This window comes from Labeo rohita, chromosome 7 (assembly GCF_022985175.1).
Source record: "Labeo rohita strain BAU-BD-2019 chromosome 7, IGBB_LRoh.1.0, whole genome shotgun sequence".
NCBI lineage: Eukaryota > Metazoa > Chordata > Actinopteri > Cypriniformes > Cyprinidae > Labeo > Labeo rohita.
This window is the reverse complement of record NC_066875.1, coordinates 3,640,170-3,659,502: the sequence shown is the minus strand read 5'-3', so window position 1 is coordinate 3,659,502 and position 19,333 is coordinate 3,640,170. Positions and strand designations below refer to the sequence as shown.

The 19,333-nt window shown below is 32.9% G+C and overlaps 1 protein-coding gene across 3 annotated transcripts in view; it reads right to left on the bottom strand.

The window, feature by feature from the left end:
- The window catches only part of myom1b (myomesin 1b), a 47,438-nt gene extending 29,012 nt beyond the window's left edge, over nucleotides 1-18,426 (bottom strand). For all 3 annotated transcript variants that reach the window (XM_051114543.1, XM_051114544.1, XM_051114545.1), the window contains exons 1-10: nucleotides 18,261-18,426; nucleotides 17,204-17,414; nucleotides 12,294-12,428; nucleotides 10,344-10,518; nucleotides 7,525-7,682; nucleotides 6,240-6,332; nucleotides 6,070-6,158; nucleotides 5,120-5,164; nucleotides 2,538-2,696; nucleotides 2,134-2,295 (exon numbers count right to left, since the gene is read on the bottom strand). In XM_051114543.1, coding sequence (XP_050970500.1) covers nucleotides 2,134-2,295; nucleotides 2,538-2,696; nucleotides 5,120-5,164; nucleotides 6,070-6,158; nucleotides 6,240-6,332; nucleotides 7,525-7,682; nucleotides 10,344-10,518; nucleotides 12,294-12,428; nucleotides 17,204-17,346 — 1,159 coding nt within the window. In that variant the 5' untranslated portion in view covers nucleotides 17,347-17,414; nucleotides 18,261-18,426. The remainder of the gene's footprint in view (nucleotides 1-2,133; nucleotides 2,296-2,537; nucleotides 2,697-5,119; nucleotides 5,165-6,069; nucleotides 6,159-6,239; nucleotides 6,333-7,524; nucleotides 7,683-10,343; nucleotides 10,519-12,293; nucleotides 12,429-17,203; nucleotides 17,415-18,260) is intronic.
- Between the last annotated feature and the right edge of the window lie 907 nt (nucleotides 18,427-19,333).

The following is a 19,333-nucleotide window of genomic DNA, read 5'->3' as shown; positions in this document are numbered from 1 at the left end:
TTACAGGGACACGTAAGACTCACACACAGTACAAGCCAAAAGAGTTTGTCCAGGGCTTGTTTTCTTGTAAAACAATTAGCACGGCACTAATTACTATAATATAGTAACCTGTACCCTAGTAAAAAAATAATAGATTTAAAATGCATTTATTTTCTACTAAGTATAGTTCAAGTCTATTAACATATTTACTGACATATCGCTTGAGACCTGCTGATATAAAACATGTGATTAAACTTAATTTGGAGTACTACTTGTGCAGTGCACATTCTCAATATTAAGCCTAAAGTATGTTTTAATGTCACTATTGAAGAGGCTTGTGTGATCTTTAAATGCAAAATATTTAAAGTGTACCTGAAGCATACTTGCAACAGCTCCACTTTAGCACAGTAAAATGTACTTAAGTATATGTTTAGTTGGACTTCAACACTAATTCCGCACAATTAAAGTGCATTAAAGGGGTCATTGGATGCAAAGTTCACTTTTACTACATGTTGTTTGAACATTAATGTGTGTTGGCAGTGTATGTACGAATCTACCCTATAATGATAAAAATCCATGCAGTGGTTTTTAATTATTTTTGTAAAAATAATTTCCCCTTTTCCAAATCGAGCCATTCTCAGATGCCTGTCGGTGTGACGCCGCTCCCACGACAGTTGATTGACATGAGTGTTTTACCTCAGATCAGCTGTAACAGTCCGACCTCCATTGTTGCGATGCCGAAGCAGGGATGTAAGTTAGACAAGAATATCTCCGATTGAGCGATTGAGGTGTTGTGTTGCTGAATGTAATAATGAACATAGTGGTCGTCATTTACTCCTGACATCTGAGCCACTGAAGATGCAGTGGATTACGTTTGTTTGTGAAGGGAATGCGCCTCCCGGTCTGCATAAATGCATCTATGTTCATGCAAATCATTCGTGATTCAGCTTTATTTACAGCAGAAGTGAGTATAAGGGTTTTTAATGAATCTTTGCGATTGTCTTTTCTAATAAGGTGCTAGTTAGCAAGTTTAGCGGCTAAACGCGGCTAAATGCGGCTAAAGTAAACAGGCTCGTCACTCCACAGAGAGAAGAGAGGGGCGGGGCAAGCAGAGCTCATTAACATTTAAAGCAGCCTCGACCAGAACAGGATGATTTTTGCAGAGCTGATTTTGGCAAGGTAAAAAGGATGTTGTTTTACACAACCACTGAGAATTTTTAACCAAAGCATGTTATAGACTTTTCATTAAGACCCTAAAGAATCATATCAACTTGTGGAAAACAGGCATCCGATGACCACTTTAAGTCCAAAAGTTGTTCCAGTTTAGTATACTAAAAGTACAATTGCATTATTTTTGTTAAGTACATAATATGTAAATGTATTTGTAGTAGGGTTGTCAAACGATTAATTGCGATTAATCACATAAAAAAAATTAAAGTTTGAGTTTGCCTAATACTGTGTTTGTAGTTTGTACTGTGTGTAATTATTGTGTATATATAAATGTACACAAATTAATGTCTATTTAAGAGAAATAGGTTATGTACAAAATATTTGTATTTATATATAATATAAGTTATATAGAAATTATAATAAATACATATACTTTATTGATATATGCATATTAATTACACACAGTACATACACATACATTAGGCAAACTCAAACTTTTATTTTGTATGCGATTAATCGTGATTAATCATTTGACAGCCCTAATTTGTAGCATACTTAGTATAAAATAAATGTATTTTCGTATATTTATTTTTCACTAGGGTAGTCATTTTGAATATTTCAAAGCAGACTGGAAACAAAAACAACCAAATCCCAGGCAGTCGGATTTGTAAAATATTACTAAATAATGAAGTACAAAATCTGGAATATAAAATATTACAAATTTCGATAACTCTGCTCAATTGAATCAAACTAAATCATGGATTTCTGCACTAAAAATTAATGTTTCAGTATTACAAAGGTAAACTCTGCGCTTGATTTGATATCAAAACAGCATATTTGATCCAAACACATGTTTTGTATCTGTTAACAGAATTTATAGGAAACCATAAACACTCTTCATCTACCACATACCAGCATGATTAAACTGGCCTGTAATAATGAAGCAGGCTGAATTAGACATATCGTTACTGTATTGGTCCTCACCTCTGACAAAGACATAGGCTGAATGTGTCTCAAAGCCGGATTTGGTGATGACGCGAAGTGTGTAGAGTCCTTCATCCTCCTTGTTGAGGTGTGTGAGAGTGAGTGTCGCTCTGTCGCCGCTCCAGTGCATCTGAACCCATTTTGATGGCACCAGCAGTTTATCTAAAACACACACACAAACACTTCATGCATTATGTGTCACTAGGCAGAAAACACATTTTAGTACTATTTCATTCCTTGAATGCATTTAAGTCTGTATTTGTTTCTGTGTCTGCTGTTACTGCACTATAATTGTATTTTTTTTTGGTATGTGGCAGCCTTTATGCCCAAGACAATTTCTCTAGGGACAAATAAAAAAAAATCTTAAATCTTGACTTATTATTATTACTGGCTCACGGTCTTACCATCTCTGTACCACTCAATCTCAGGCTGGAAGCGCTGCAGTGCAGGGTAGATGATAACAGAGCAGCCGAAGCTCAACGTCTCACCCTCGCGTCCAAAAGACACACCAAACTTCTCCACGATGTGCGTCTCGAATGTAATGCCATACTCCAGACAAGGTGCTGCAGTACACACACATTTAAATTGGGTTTTATTTCATGAAAATGCAATATTGGTGGGTGAAACTGATTCCAGGAATCACCTTGTGGAAAATGATGCACACATATACACACACATTTATAATGAAACACATACAATTCATATTGCACAGTGTGTACAATGAATTATTCTGCTGGGATGGGTTTGGAAACTTTACAAGAATGTCTTTTCACGATAAGAACCGAAAGGAGACTGACAGCAGGCATCATTTAGGTGGACAACAAATTCATAAAATACACAATAAGACAACAAAAGAGTGGTGAATGTTAGTGAGTATATGAAGACATTTGCAGTCACAATGCTGAGACAAACAAAGAATAGAAAACAGAAACACTTCCATGAAGATAAATACAAATACACACACATAGAAACTGGAAATGGAAAGAATAAACACAACATATTTATGTAAGAATTCTTATGTCCTTAGTGTGGAAGCTTGTTTCCATCATGTTTCACCCATATTTCACAATTCTGAAACAAAATGTCAGAATTGCTAGGCATAAAATCTGAATTCTGAGAAAAAAAAGTCTTTGCAAGAATTGCAAGACATAAAATAAAAAGTCAGAATTATAATTTTATGTCTTATAGTTTTACATTTTTTCTCAGAATTGCGAGACAGAAATTAGAATCCTGAGTTTAAAAAAGTCAGAATTGCGAGATTTTAAATCATGATTCAAAGAAAAAAGTCAGAATTGCAAGACATAATATAAGAACTCAGAGAAAAAAGTCAGAATTGTAAGGAAAAAATGTCAGAATTCTAAATTTATATCTTGCAATTTTTACTTTTTTTCTCAGAATTGTGAGACGTAGAAATTTGAATTCTGAGTAAAAAAAAATCAGCGAAAAACTTAGAATTGCCAGATTTGAAATCATGATTCAAAGAAAAAAGTCAGAATTGCAAGACATAAAATAAAAAGTCAGAATTATACGTTTATATTTTGCAATTTGTACTTTTTTTCTCCAAAAAAAAAATTCTCACAAAAAACAGAATTCTGAATTTCAAAAAAAGTCAGAATTTAAAAATTTTAAAAGATTTAAAATCATGATTCAAAGAAAAAAGTCAGAATTGTAAGGGAAAAAATTCTGAATTATACGTTTATATTTTGCCATTTTTACTTTTTTTCTCAGAATTGTGAGACGTAGAAATTCAAATTCTGAGTAAAAAAGTCAGAATTGGGAGATGTAATATCAGAATTCAGAGAAAAAAGTCAGAATTGCAAGATTTAAACTCATGATTCAAAGATAAAAGTCAGAATTGAAAGATAATATAAGCACTCAGAGAAAAAAATCAGAATTGCGAGATGTAAAATCAGAATTCAGTGAAAAAAGTTAGAATTGCGAGATTTAAAATCATGATTCAAAGAAAAAGTCAGAATTGCAAGACAAAATAAAAAGTCAGAATTATAAGTTTATATTTTGCAATTTTTACTTTTTTCTCAGGAAAAAAATTGAATTCTGAGTTTAAAAAAAAGACATAATATAAGAAAGTCAGAATTGTGAGGAAAAATGTCAGAATTTTTTTCTTAGAATTGCAAGGAATTCTGAAAGAAAATTCACAGAAAAAAGTCAGAAGTCTCAAAAAAAAGTTTCAAAAAAATCCTTACATTTTGAAATAAAAAGTCACAAGTACCTTTTTGAGTTTTTTATCCCATGGTGGAAACGGGCTTCCATAATAATTTATTTTTTATTTTTCTGTACTTTCTGTATATGCATTGAAGGAATATTCCAGGTTAAATATAACAAACAAAAATATGTTTACAGTAATGCACTTTGGATGTCTAAGGATACAGTTGCCAATATATTTACAATGCATGTGCATTACAGTAAACATACTTTTGTTTGTTATTGAGAAGCAATGGAATTATTTTCTTTGACAATCATTAGAAAGTGGCATTTAATATTTCTTGGATAGTTCTCTTTTTTTGTCGAAATTTGAACAATTGAATGTTTCCTTTTTCAAGAAGGGAAACAAACATGTAATGTTTGGATAATAGCAATTCAATGTTTAAATGTGGATAATAATCCAGCACATTGTCAACGCAATCCTGAATGTTATCTAAATACAATATTTAGTCAAATTCATCACATAAACAAAGATAGAGAAGTAAAAGAATGAGAAGAGACGATCATGCATATAAGATGATCAGGAAAACCAGACGACACTGAAACATTAAAAGAAGATTATAGAAAAACCTTCACCAAGGTTACCTTCGAAGCCGTACTTTCTGCTTGCTGCACCAGCGAATCGGAAACAAAATAGCCATTAGCCAGCTTACATGAAAAACTTTAGCCTCATGCTCACAGCTCAAACACTTACACAAAGCACATATACAGAAATTGTAAAAGAAGAGCAATTAAGTATCAGATTTTATACTGAAATACTTACGGAGTCTGGGAGATGGCAGAGACTCATCAACTTCTCCTTTGAATCCTAAACCACACAAAACAAATAAAATTATTTTCTGTTTTATCAAATAATTTGACAAAGTTCTTTTTATGATCCTTTAGAAACCTTTAACTATTCATACAATTTCAGTTTCTTCCACCAATCTGCCATATTTATGGTCATCAGTAATGGCAATGAATCCAAAAACATATGGACATAGATGACAATAAAAAGTACCAGGTCAATTTTACACATTAAAAAAAAAATCTTTAAAAAACATCTTTAAGAAACAGATGATTTGGAAAATAAAGTACATACCAAAAAAAAAAAAAAAAAAAATTAATTAATTAATTGCTTTACTGGTACTTTTAATAGACTACAATTCAGGACTTCTTTGTGAAAGCTTAGGTTTAAGATATTCAATGTTGTTGAAAGAAGTCTTCTCTGCTCGCCAAGGCTGCATTTATTCGATCAAATACAGTAATATTGTAAAATATTATTACTTTTTTAAAATAGCCATTTTCTATGTGAATATATTGTAAAATGTAATTTATTTCAGTGATCAAAACTGAATTTTCAGCATCATTACTCCAGTCTTCAGTGTCACATGATCCTTCAGAAATCATTCTGATATGCTGATTTGCTACTCAATTATTATTATTTATTATTTGCACTTAAAATTCAGCTTTGATCACAGCAATAAATTATATTTTAACATATATTCACACAGAAAATGGTTATTTTAAATTGTAATAATGTTTCTCAATATTACTGTTTTTACTATGTTTTTGATCATGTAAATGCCTTGGTGAACATAAGAGGCTTCTTTCAACAACATGAAGTATTACAGACTTAATTATTCCAGACTATTTGACTGGAGGTGCTGTTGCTATTATGACTGTTTAGTGTTCTCATTAGGATGATTTCAGAATGATTCATTTCAGACCTACTTTTGACGACAACAGAGGCAAAAGCAGAGATCTCGCCCTTGCTGTTCATTGCCGACACACGATACTGTGCGGTGTCATCAAAGTCACACCTGGAATTACACACACACACAGGTTACACACACAACCACTGAAAAACACTTTAACTTCTTCAAAAGTTCATGTGCGCTCACTTGTTAATCTCCAGGGAGTGGACGCTGTAGCTGCTCTCCACTTTGTACTTCCCTGGCTTGGACATAGGATCAATGCTAACATTGTTCTTGTACCTAAGAGAGAAGAAGAACAGATTGAAATAGTGTGGGATAATGTAGTGCATCAGAGCTATTTGACTAAAAAGTAGAGGGTGAAGGCCAAGTTCACCCTCCAGAGCATCTCAATCCAAATCCAACTGCACTGAAATTCCTGCTGAAACCAATTTCTTTTAGAAATTGCTAGTGCATTTTTCAAATATAACAAAGAAATGACAAATAAAAATGACAAAAATGTTGCACTATGCATGCTAGACCAGTAGTTGGCAATGTTACTTTGAAAAGAACACATAATTTAACACATAAATAAACGTGCACTTTGAAGCCCGTTTTCAAACCCCTAAAATGCCCTAAAATCTTGTACATAAACAGCCAAAAAGTTCTCAGTTTTTAGTTGAAATTGCACGCCTCCTAAATGGATACAATTCTGATTTCATGTTGACTTTGATGACATAAAAGTATAAAAAGAGAAGACAGGGAGTTTGTCACTTGCCACAAGGGTTATAGTTAACTAAAACTAAATCCATTTCATTTCTTGAAATAAAATTAACTTTAACTGAAATAAAATATAAAAAAATATAAATATAAAATATATATAAAAATCTATTTCAACATTTTCATTTAGTTTAACTGTCTGTAGTATACAAAAAATAATAGAAATGACAAAAACACATCAAAATGATCAAAAGTTTAAGTAAAATCAAAACAGAAAATATTTAGAAAAATGCGAAATAATAATAATTACACTAAAAACAAAAAACAGAATTTGTTGAGTCAACTTAAAATAATTTGTTACTGCTGCCTTAAAATTTTAACTTCAGTCAACTCAGATAAATTTTGTCAATTTGAAATGTTAAGTTGTACTAAGTGAGAACTTAGATATTCGAGCTGACTAAACAAAAAAATTGGTTTGTTAAACTTAAAAGCTGTGTGTTACCCGGCTGCCTTAAAATTGTAAGTTGAATCAACTCAATTATCTAAGTTGTTACTTAGTAAAACTTAATATTTCAAGTTTACTAAACTTTTTTTTGCATTGACTGAACTTAAAATGTTTAACAAATTATTTTAAGTTGACTCAACAAATTGTTTTTACAGTGTATAATAGTGTCTCAATCATACTTAAATAACACTGCTTATCACTTTATAAACTTGACGAAATGCATCCATCAAACATCTGTAAGCATGTGTGTTTGTGGGTGTGACAACTCACCACACGACACGTGGTTCAGGCCATCCTGAGACGGTACAGTGCAGCCGCACACACTGTTTCTCCCAAACAGTGTGGGATCGTGGCTTGATCACAAACTCGGGCGTGTGCATCAGGCTGTCCTCGTTCAGACGCTTATGGTACTCTTCGTTCTCATGGATCTGAGGACATGCAGCAATTCATATAGCGTTTAGAAAGTGGCAACAATCTTTGGTCATAAATGCATTACGAACGTGCAAGAATTTTTTTAATGCATTTATGACCAAACTACTATGAAAGATGCAAACTGCCTAAAGGAATGTTCTGCATTCAAGTTAAGCTGAGAAGATTTCGACTAATCCCAACAAATCTAAAAACAACAAAAACTGTATACAGTAACTCACCTGCAAAGTAAATTTAAAAGGCAATGCATTGCAATGGAATGAACATTAAAATAGACTGTTCTGAAAATATTACCACAAATATCAAACATCATGTTACTAACCTTGTTTGTGCAAAGTTACATATTTTAGCTCTTGTCATAAATATCCCTTGTCAAAAGAAGTGCACTTTATTATACTTTAAAAAGAGCATTTATTATGGAAATAATATACTTCAAAAGAATAAACTTAAGTGTGAAGTCAATGTAATTTTTTAAAACACTTAACTGCATATTAATTGCAATTAAATAAAAATGTATTATAGATTACATTTATATTAAATGTGGTTAGCTGAATTTTAGTGTGTTTTTAACATTTTATATGTAATTTTTTTTAACTACTTCTATTGTCTTTGAAATATGGTTAAAGTACTGCTGAATGTACTGAAAAGCATGTATGGTAAACTAAAATATACTTTATCAAAATAAGTGTATTATTTAAAACATGACAAAAGATTGTTGTTAAAACAATGATTTAAAATGTATTTTAAATTAAAATGTTTAATTTTATATTATTTTATATTTTATATGCATTTAAGTGTGTTAAGAAACAGTGATGAAAGTGTCTCTTTAAGTCACTTAAGTGACCTTATTTCATTAATATTATCTGCAGTTATGGTTATTCATGTACATTTAAGACTACAAGTGCACATTTAATACAGTTAAGTGCACTTCTCTTTGAAAGGGATGTTAAAATGATTTGCCAACAGATTTACACAGAGAAAATCCAAACAGAAAAATTACAGTAATGCACGATAAACATGAATGTAACTTTTTCCATTTACATCTTTCATTATAACAGATTCACAAAATATCTGCAAAAAATGTGTTGAGCATTTATCAGGTCTTAGGCTGTTCAACAGATCATTCATTAGGATTAAGTGCCTCCTTACGAGTCATTGGTTTTTATTTGTCCAGTCATGTCAGTGTAAATATAATCTTCTTGAGGTTTCCCTCAGCAATCAGCACATCACTTGTCGACAACAGTAGTTTCATAGTCGCTTTAACACACACCACAGATTAACACATACCACACAAGCACATAAAACATTATAACCCTTGAAATCTGGCACCACGGTGGCACGATTTTTTGGCACCAGGATGAGAACTAAATTAAGTTTGTGTCATGATACTTTCTTGCTCTTTTCTATCTAAAAATAGGGAACATACAGTATGCATGAGTTTAACAGTGTTCCTCAAAGCCTGCAATCAAAGCAAACCCTTTATCCTGTTGCACAATTAGTTAAAACAATGAAATTCCCACCTGTCCACTCAATGGAGTGTGTATTTTTACCTTTGCGTTTAGTAACATTCGCCAAATCAGTTTGCAAATGTATGAGTTTGTTATTATAAGAGTCTAAATCATACAATGCTGCAGCACCACTAAAATAATCTTCATTTTCTGAATAGAATGAGTGTCTACTTGTGTCTACATGGGTTGTTTTTGACTGTTTTGTCATCCTTTAGACGAACAAATTGAGTTAACATTGAAGTCCATTGAGTTATACACTTAAGTTTAACACATAGGGTTAGGAGATCAAATAGTGATGCTTTTCTACCCTTGTGAAAAAGAAGTGCACTTAATTGTACTGAATGTGCACTTGTTGTGTATTTCAAATCTTAAAAGTATATTTTAAAAAAACTGTATTTACAGATAAAGTAATACTCATGAAATAAAAGGCTACTTAAGTGACTTTCATGACTTTCAAGTCACTTTCATGACTGTTTCTAAACACACTTAAGTGCACTTTTAAAAAGTGACCTTTGTAATATTAAAAGTTTTACTTTAAATTATTGTTTTAATGTTTTGTCGTGCTTTAAAGAAGTACATTTATTTTGATGTGTTGACTAACATACTAAAATGCATGTAAAGTACTTGATTATGATTTTAACTGTAATGTGTTATTCCATTTTACATGGAATGTTAATATTAACTTATAAATATGTAATTACAAATATATTTAAATACATGGCACACAAGTTTCAGTATAAAATACATACAAGTTTAATTTAGTTAAAGATACTTAAGTCCTACTTAAGTGGGTCACAATAAAAGACTCTAAAATTCAACTATTTCCATTTAATATGCATTTAAACTAATACATTTTCATGCAATTGCAAATAACATTCAGTTAACTACTTCATTCAGTTTGCACTTAAGTGTAACCTTTTAAAGTATATTTTTCCATACTAAGTACTCATTTTTTTAAAGTATGTGCGTCTTTTTCACAAGGGTAATAAAGCAAGAAGGCTGTCAGAGCTGTGTTGCAGCTCAGTGAGAAGTGTTACTTGACAAATAACCATTCATTTAGAATTGTTATGACGAAAAATGTATTTTTAATCTCTAACCATAGCACGAGTAGTGAGTTATGTGTTTAGGAACAGCACTAGGATCTCCACTGACCCTCTTGCTAAGCGTGATGCGCTCTGCCGACTCCCTCATGACGGTTCTGCGGGACTTGTGTTCGATGCGCTCCGACTCCACGCCGCTAGTGAAGAGGTCGCGGCGAGCCAGATAGCCGGCGTTCTCTTTAGCGCGCGCTTCCTCAGTGTCTGATAGGCCGGTTGCAAACTCATGACTGAGGGGGGAATTACGTAGCATCACATTTACACGCCTCTCGAATCCAACACACCAGTGCAGCACAATACAACATATATTTTGTCCCATACAGAATATGTACACAAGGGTTATGAACAAAAATATGCCACTTCACTTCTGTGTTCTTTAAGGGAACTTGCAATACCTTGCTATAGCAACCTTACATCCACCCTTAGAGGGACATTTCACCAAAAAATGAAAGTTCTGTCATCATTTACTCACCCTCAAACACAAAAGCAGATATTCTGAGGAATGTTGGTACCAAACAGTTTCTGGTAGCCTTTGACTTCCATAGTATTGAAAAATACTAGTTAATGGCTACCATCAAATATTTGGTTACCAACACTTGTCAAAATATCTTCTTTTGTGTTTGAGTAAATGATGACAGAATTTTCATTTTTGAGTAAATCGTCTCTTTAAATATGAAGGTTCATTGCAGCTAATTTTCTTATCAAGAGCCATTCTGGGTGTATAGTTTTCCTGAGTAAGCTGAATGATTCTTTGCAGATTAAAAGGGGTTTTGATGTTAAATGACAGTTTCTCTCAAAGGCTTTCCCTTGTGAAAAAGAAGTGCACTTAACTGTACTGAATGTGCATTTGTAGTGTCTTTCAAATCTTAAAAATATATTTAAAAACATACTTGTACTTGCAGATAATTTAATATTAATGAACTAAAAGGACATTTTTTCATGACTGTTTCTTAACACACCTAAGTACACTTTTAATAATGTAATAATGCCAGATTTATTCTTTGCCAGGTTTTATCTTAATGCACATTTTTCATTATTTTTTATAATGTATTGTTGTTCTTAAAAGAACACTTATTTCAATGTGTTGACTAACATACATGTTAAAATTTATATTTCTTAACACACTTAAGCAGACTTTTAATAATGTAATAATGTCAGATGAAGTTTTATCTTAATGTACATTTTACATCATTTTTGATAATGTATTGTTGTTCTTAAAAGTAGATTTATTTTAATGTGTTGACTAACATACACGTTAGAATTTATATTTCTTAACACACTTAAGTACTCTTTTTAAAAGTACACTTTGTAATAATGTAAAATTTTTACCTGAAAGGACATTTTTAATGTTTAAATAATTTTTTATTGTGCTTTAAAGTGAAGGTATTTGAAGTGCTGACAAACATTACAGAATATATAAAGTACCTAATTATAATTTTAACAGTAGTCTGTTATTCAGTATTACATGTAAAGTTAATAAACTGCAACTTCATTATTACAGATGTGTAATTACAAGTATATTTAAATGCATGGCATACAAGTTTCAGTAGAAATGATATTTCAGTCAGTACATTCAGCAGTTTTCCATATTTCAAAAATAATAAAAGTAGTTATGAAATTGCATATAAAGATGTATTTAAGTCCTACTCTAAAGTTCAACTAATTGAATTAAATATAAATTTAAATTAACATACAGGTAAGTGTCTGAAAACATTACATTCACTTCACACTTAAGTATATTATTTCCATAAGAAGTACTATGCTAAAGTGTACTTCTTTTTCACAAGGTTTAAAAAGCAGGGCCAAAACATTTCCTCAATGGGATCTGACTGTAAATTCCTACAGTATGTGGAGACTTTTTTTTAATTATGAGTGTATGGCTATAAATAGCATATTATTGAAGTGCTTGCTAATACCAAACACATGCTAACAATAGAAAACATGATGTGTGGAACAGCTGCATGTGTTTGTTCCAACACTAATAGAACCCAGACTGTTTCTTTACCTGCCCCTGAAGATGGGCACCACATAACCGATGATCTGGTTCTCCTTGTCCATGGCCAGATAGGTTGGTTTGGCTCTCTTGGGCAGAGGACTCAGCCCGCCCTCATTTAGAGCGGTGTATGTGGCAGCTCTGATTCTGCAATGGTGCAGAAATTGGAACATACACACACATGTGTGAGTATTAAGCACTTCGTTCACACACTATTATGAGTTTTGGAAGGGGTGTGGAGTTGTGAAAAAAGGATGTTAGGTTGAAAAACGTCAGTGATTGATGAAGGTTAAGGGAGTGAGTGGGAAGGAGGTTAATCACCTCAGTGGTCCTGAATTACAACAAATCACCAATAAAAGCTTCATCAATAGTCAAGCCACTGGATCTACAGCCTCCTATATACACACTCTTACATTTGAGGAATTCTTATGCTTTTCTACTCCTTACTAAACATAGCAACACAAAACAGCATTTTTCAACCTATAGTGCATCATTTTCGTGTCAGCTTTGTAAAAACAAAAGCACTTAGTTGTATTAAATGTGCACTTGTAGTGCACTACAAGTATATATTTTAAATACAGAACCATGGCAAGTATGTTATTCTAAATAGTATATATTTTAAAAACTCTACTTGTAGATAATATAATATTAATGAATAAAAGCCCACTTAAGTGACTTAAAGAGAGACACTTTCATGCCTGTTTCTTAACACACTTAAGTATACTTTTAAAAAGTGATCTTTGTAATAATGTCAAATAAGAAATTGTAAATAAATCATGCTGTAATATTTTGCCATGCATTAAAGAAATACAAATTTAGATGTGTTGACTAACATACTAAAGCAAAAGTACTTGGTTATCAATGTTACTTTTAAAGTTAATATATTTTAAATGTACTGAATTACAATTTCATCATTACAGATGTGTTATTATAAATCTATTTAAATACACGACAAACACGTTTCAATAGAAATGACATTAAAATTAAAAAAAATAATAATTTAGCATAAATGCTTGTCAGTATTTTGGCAGTGCGCTTTTAACCATATTTCAAAGACAGTAGAGTAATTGTGAAATTACATAAAAATATGTACTTAAATAGGTCAAAACGCACTCTAAGGTTCAGCTAATTTATCATTTAATTTAAAGATTATCTATAATTCATTTAAATTGAATTAAATTAAACATTACAATCAGTCCAGTATTTTCTTTTAAAGTATATTATTTCCAAAACAAGCACTCTCTTTGTAGAAGTTGTACTTCTTTCTCATAAGGGTTAGAAATTCAGCATGATATTCAATGAACTTGATTTTATCCATTGATAAAAACTGGTCTTAATATGATATTTATGATAATAAATCACTGTAAAAAACAATTTGTTGAGTTTACTAAAAATAATTTGTTACCCAGCTGCCTTAAAATTTTCAGTGAAAATGTTCAATTTTGAGTTCAGTCAACTCAAAGTTTATTCAACTTGAAATGTTAAGTTAGACTAAGTGACAACTTAGATATTTGAGTTGATTCAACTTAAAATTTTAAGGCAGCTGGGTTACTTACCCAGCTTTTAAGTTTAACAAACACAAATATCTAAGTTGTCACTTAGTACAACTTAACATTTCAAGTTGACTAAACTTATTTGAGTTGACTGAACTTAAAATTTTAGGGCAGCAGTGTAACAAATTATTTTAAGCTGATTCAACAAATTGTGTTTTTTGTTTTTTTACAGTGTAGGTCTGAATTCTGATAAACTAAATGGAAAGCTTTGATTCTGACCTGTATGCATTCTAGTCTGAGTAAGCAAACACAAATAAGTGTTCATAAATGAAAAAGCACATCCATTGCAACAGCCAAAGCAATACCTGATGTTCACCACCAGATGTCCCAGTCACCTGAGTACTGACTCACTCCAGTCAGCACACCTGCTGTACATTTGTTCATTTATCAGTGTTTAAACACTGGGTTATCCTCAGCTGTCTGACAAGTCTTGTTTTCCATGAGACTATATATCTGAGCCTTGTTTCCCTGCTACTTTTCTGTGTAATACCATCCCACCTTCTCTGATCTTTGGATTATTATACCGCTCGGTGTGTTTACATAGTGCGTTTATATCCTAATTCCTCTGTTTCTGGCCTGGCATTACACTCATACCTTTAAACAACATACACCCTTCATATACCCTTCACATATCACTATCTTCTCCATGCCTCTCATGAGTGTGTGTATAAATAGACATTCAAGAGTTCAGACAGAGAGGGTGGGGGGCACTTGGGACAGATAAAGTGATCCAAAACTGAAACCAGGATTGGATAAAAACTCTATTCCCACAGCATGGAAAAGCTTTCAGTTTGCCACATTTAGCCAAGACATTTGGAAGCACATATGTCACTGGATAACATGATTAATGCGGCTGAAACAGACACCTAAGAGCCAACCTGCCATCCTGTGACACTTCATATCCTGCTTAAATCCTCTACAGCACTGCAGCTCATAAACGAGGGATCTGTTCAGGCTAAAAACAAATGTTTCAACAAGGACTGTGTGTTTAGAGCATTTGTCCAAATTGGAACATAAAATGACAACAGCCAAACAATATGTCTGCACCCTCTTAAAGGCATCTGTGGTTCCATGAAGAATCCTAAACATCCATGGAATCTTTCCATGCCACAAAATGTTCTGGATAGCGGATTCTTTGGATTTTTACATTTTTAAAATGGTTCTTTTTAAAATTGTTCACTGAACGCTTCTGTAAAGAACCAAAAATGGATTTTCTGTGGTATCACTGAGAAAAGTTTTCCGTTTAGGAACCTTTATTTTTAAGAGTGTTTCCTGGTTATCTAATCCACACTTCAATGAATATACAGTATATGTCCTTTAAAATGTCCAGGTTTTGGCTTTTTTTTTCTTTTCGTTTTCAGTTGCCAAACATCATGACTGAAAAGTAGTTTTGTCCAATAGAACACAGACATCGTAAAAAGGCGGGATAACGCTCAAAGCAATGCAAACACTCATGTATACTGAAAAAAACAAAAAAAACAATTTGTTGAGTCAATTTAAAATAATTTAAAATTGACTGCTGCCTTAAAATTTTAAGTTCAGTCAACTCAAATAAGTTTAGTCAACTTAATATGTTAAGTTGTACTAAGTGACAACTTAGATATTTGAGCTGACGTAACAAAAAATGTGGTTTATTAAACTTAAAAGCTGGGTAAGTTACCCAGCTGCCTTAAAATTTTAAGTTGAATCAACTCAAATATCTAAGTTGTCAGTACAACTTAACAACTTATTTGAGTTGACTGAACTTTTAAGGAAGCCAGGTAACAAACTATTTTAAGTTGACTCAACAAATTGTTTTTTACAGAGATATTAGGACTGTAGGAAGCAAACTTGTCCAAGACAAAACTTGGACATTTTAGGCAAAAAAGAGTACATATGGAGACCATAATGAATGGCCATTGGGATGGAGGAATGTCTGATTGATTTGGATTGATTGTGGTTATCCAAAGTGACTTACAAATGAGAAATATAACAAGCTATTCATTCTAAGGAGAAGTTTGGAAGGTTTTGCCAATACACAAGCTTCCAAACTTCCAATTTTTACATTTGGAGGACTACAGTCTAGAATAGAGAGGAAAGAAAGGAATAATGAACAGTTAAACTAAACAAACTTGATAACCTTGATAATTTATCTGTTTTTTAATTAATTTATCTTTTTCTTGTTATTTTATTTGGTAGAATTATAAAATTAAGAATAAATGAATTTCTATACCAACCCAGAATAGTCATATTTATACATTGCATTTTTCTCAAAAATTCTGTGGATGTGCTAAATTTTAAGATATTTGACTGAAAAATGATCAACATCTATACAGCTCTGAAAAGAAGACAGTTTTGTAAGGTAAGCTATTGTTTTTTTTTTTTTATCCTTCGAATGGAAGTAATTGACCATTTTTTTTATACAATATAGTGAAAAACACATACGTATTTAAATAAAATTTGTGCATTGGTGGCCTGTAGGTGCCTTGCATCTATGTGTAAATAAAAAATAAAATAAAAACTCTGCATATTAGTGTGTCTCTAAATCACACACACACATACAGTGAATCAAACATGTAAATCCATAATGCATATGACTCACATATCAACATCTACTTCTGTAGCCACTATAAATACACCATGACGTCAAGAACACCACATGAAGTGACAAGTTATGAATGGTATTTATATTACGACATGAAACCAAGTGATAAAGAAAGCAAGAAACCAATTAAATCATAACTGAGCCTAAAGATTTCAGTTTGCACAAGCTGTTGTAAGATTCTTGAGGCTGCATTTACATTAGTCCCATTACAAGACACACAGATAACCTTACGCTCTGACATTCAGAGTGACCCAGTAAGCAACTAACGCTTGGACAAAAACGAGCCAACAGTCACGTGACCAGAGGGAGTGAATCAAACAAATACAGGCATGGATCCAAACCACGGAAAGGTCTAAAAAGATTTGCAGCAAGTTTCGAATCAAGAAGCACTCTAGGAACCAAATGTAAGTAAATGTGTGACTGTCCATCATTAAAACTCAACTTAAAGTCCTCTAGATTGCGATTGTTTACAAAAGTACACCACTATACCAAAGACAAAGCCAGTACACAATATCTTAAAGTGAATCTGTCAACCGAAGAAATGATAAGTGTCAGCAACAAGCACACTGCATGCAAAAAACACCTATAAATTGAATGTTTTAAGGATGTTTTAGGTGGAGTGGAGATAGAGATTAGACGAAACACAAGGGGAAACTTTAGTGGGTCATTTTAAAGGATACAATAAATGTATTATAAGGGCATAAGGAAGAGCTGGCTGCTGGAATGAGTTATGGGACTGGGAAGGATTTACAGTTGATGTGACAGACCTCGCCATGCTCTCTTACCCCTTGGTGCTTTTGCTGCTATGGGCAGAATAAGTACTAGAGCTCTGCTGGTATTGGCTGATAGCAGACTCCGTCTCCCGGCTACGGTAGCCGCGATCATAGTGGCGGTGGTGTTTCTGGTAGAACGGTATCGATCCCGACATTGCCTCCTCTTTAGCTCAGATACTGTCTTCAGTTCTGAAGCTCTTTTAGTCAGAAGATTCAAAACTTTCTATCAACACATTAAATATGAGTGTTACACCCAGTGATTTTTCAGTAATAATTTCAAAGGCAAGACTGATCTGTGAAAATATTTGGTGCATTTTTTTTTTTTTTTTTTACCAGACTGTGATATTTTAGTGAATTTAAAAACATATACAAAGTTCAGACTTTATAAATATTTTCTGAACCATGAAGAACGTTGAAACATCAGGTTTTACCATGCATTGTGTATAATAATGATGATGATAATAATAGTGATAATAATAATTATTATCATTATTACATAATATTATTAAAAAACTATGGTTGATGTATGCATGTTGTCATTTCCAGTTGTGCTGATTTGTGATTGTTTTGATTAAACATGGCTATTTTGTTAGTCTGCCATGTTGCTACCATATTTAGCTTGAAATGCCATTACCTTGTTTAGTATTAATTAATTAATTTAGACCTTGACATCTTCATGAATTTAAGGTGAAAATTAAAAATGCATTAGTTCAAACTTCATACATTATTAATTCATGATTTTGTATTGACTAATTATCACTAGAAACAGTCGATACCTCATTTAAATATATACATGTTGTGGCTTTTTAAAAGTTTTGCTTTAATCAAATCAGTGTCAAATCATCCTATTTCCATTGCCATTCAATGCAATGTGACAACATGTCCCACAAAAGGTCAGCGTATGTTAAATAAATCTGTTTTTTTCCGAGGGGGAAAGTGTTTAATCATTTTGTTACTTTAGTCTGCTCTATACTAGTACGGATATCAATTGTGTACTACACTAGACTGACAAAACATCCTCTGTTTCAATTGACAAGCTTCATGCGTTCATGCAGCGGGATCATCTCACCTTGTCAGAGGTTTGCAAACAGCTCAAAGCCGGACCGGAGAGCAGCGCGTCAGGAACCCAACCAAGATCCAAATCCAAGCAAAGATGCAAACTGGCGCGGCGCTGTGAACGGGAGCCGCTGTCCACACAACAAAAATAATATTGGCGATGGCAGGAATGTCCGCGCGACTCTCACGACCTTTTATGGTGACAGGGGACGTTAAATATAGCCGTAGTGCACAGGAGTATCGGCGTATTTTACACTGCACGTTCTGTACCTCACGACGTAGCCTGACTCTTTACGCGTTATATGCGCTTGGCTGTCATAAGTATAACACGCAAAAAAGTGTGAATGTTCAAAACGAATACAAAATGTTTTCACATATGGTGGTTGTAATGGGTTAGTGGAAATGTCCATAGTTATGATCACCTGTGGCAGGCTATTAAATGTTTCCTGTAATGCTTTGTACATGCGATTTCGCCTCATGTGGAAAAGGTTAGTACACCCCAGCGTTTATCACTACATTAAGTGAATACGATTTAAATGAAATCGACCAATTATTAGTCTAGAACACCATCAATAATAAAGGCCATCTTGTTAGGTTAAATGAAAAGTCTTTGGCAGCTCATAAAACTGTTTTTGTAAAATCTGGTATAAGACCAGCTTGGTCAATCTGACCAATTTTGAGGTTGGTCTTTCAAACCCTCTAGCGCCACCAATGGGTCAAATATGCTTAAGCCAATAGCTTTAGAACCACGTGGTAAATAGTTATGAAAATTGGCACAAATATAGAAAAAGTGTGGAGCTTCAATCTTACCAATTTTGAGGTTGGTCTTTCAAACCCTCTAGTGCCACCAGTGGGTCAAGTATGCTTAAGCCAATAGGTTTAGAACCATGTGGTAAATAGTTATGAAAATTGGCACAAATATAGAAAAAGTGTGGAGCTTCAATCTTACCAATTTTGAGGTTGGTCTTTCAAACCCTCTAGCGCCACCAATGGGTCAAATATGCTTAAGCCAATAGCTTTAGAACCGCTTGGTAAATAGATATGAAAATTGGCACAATAATAGATGTGTGGAGCTTCAATCTGACC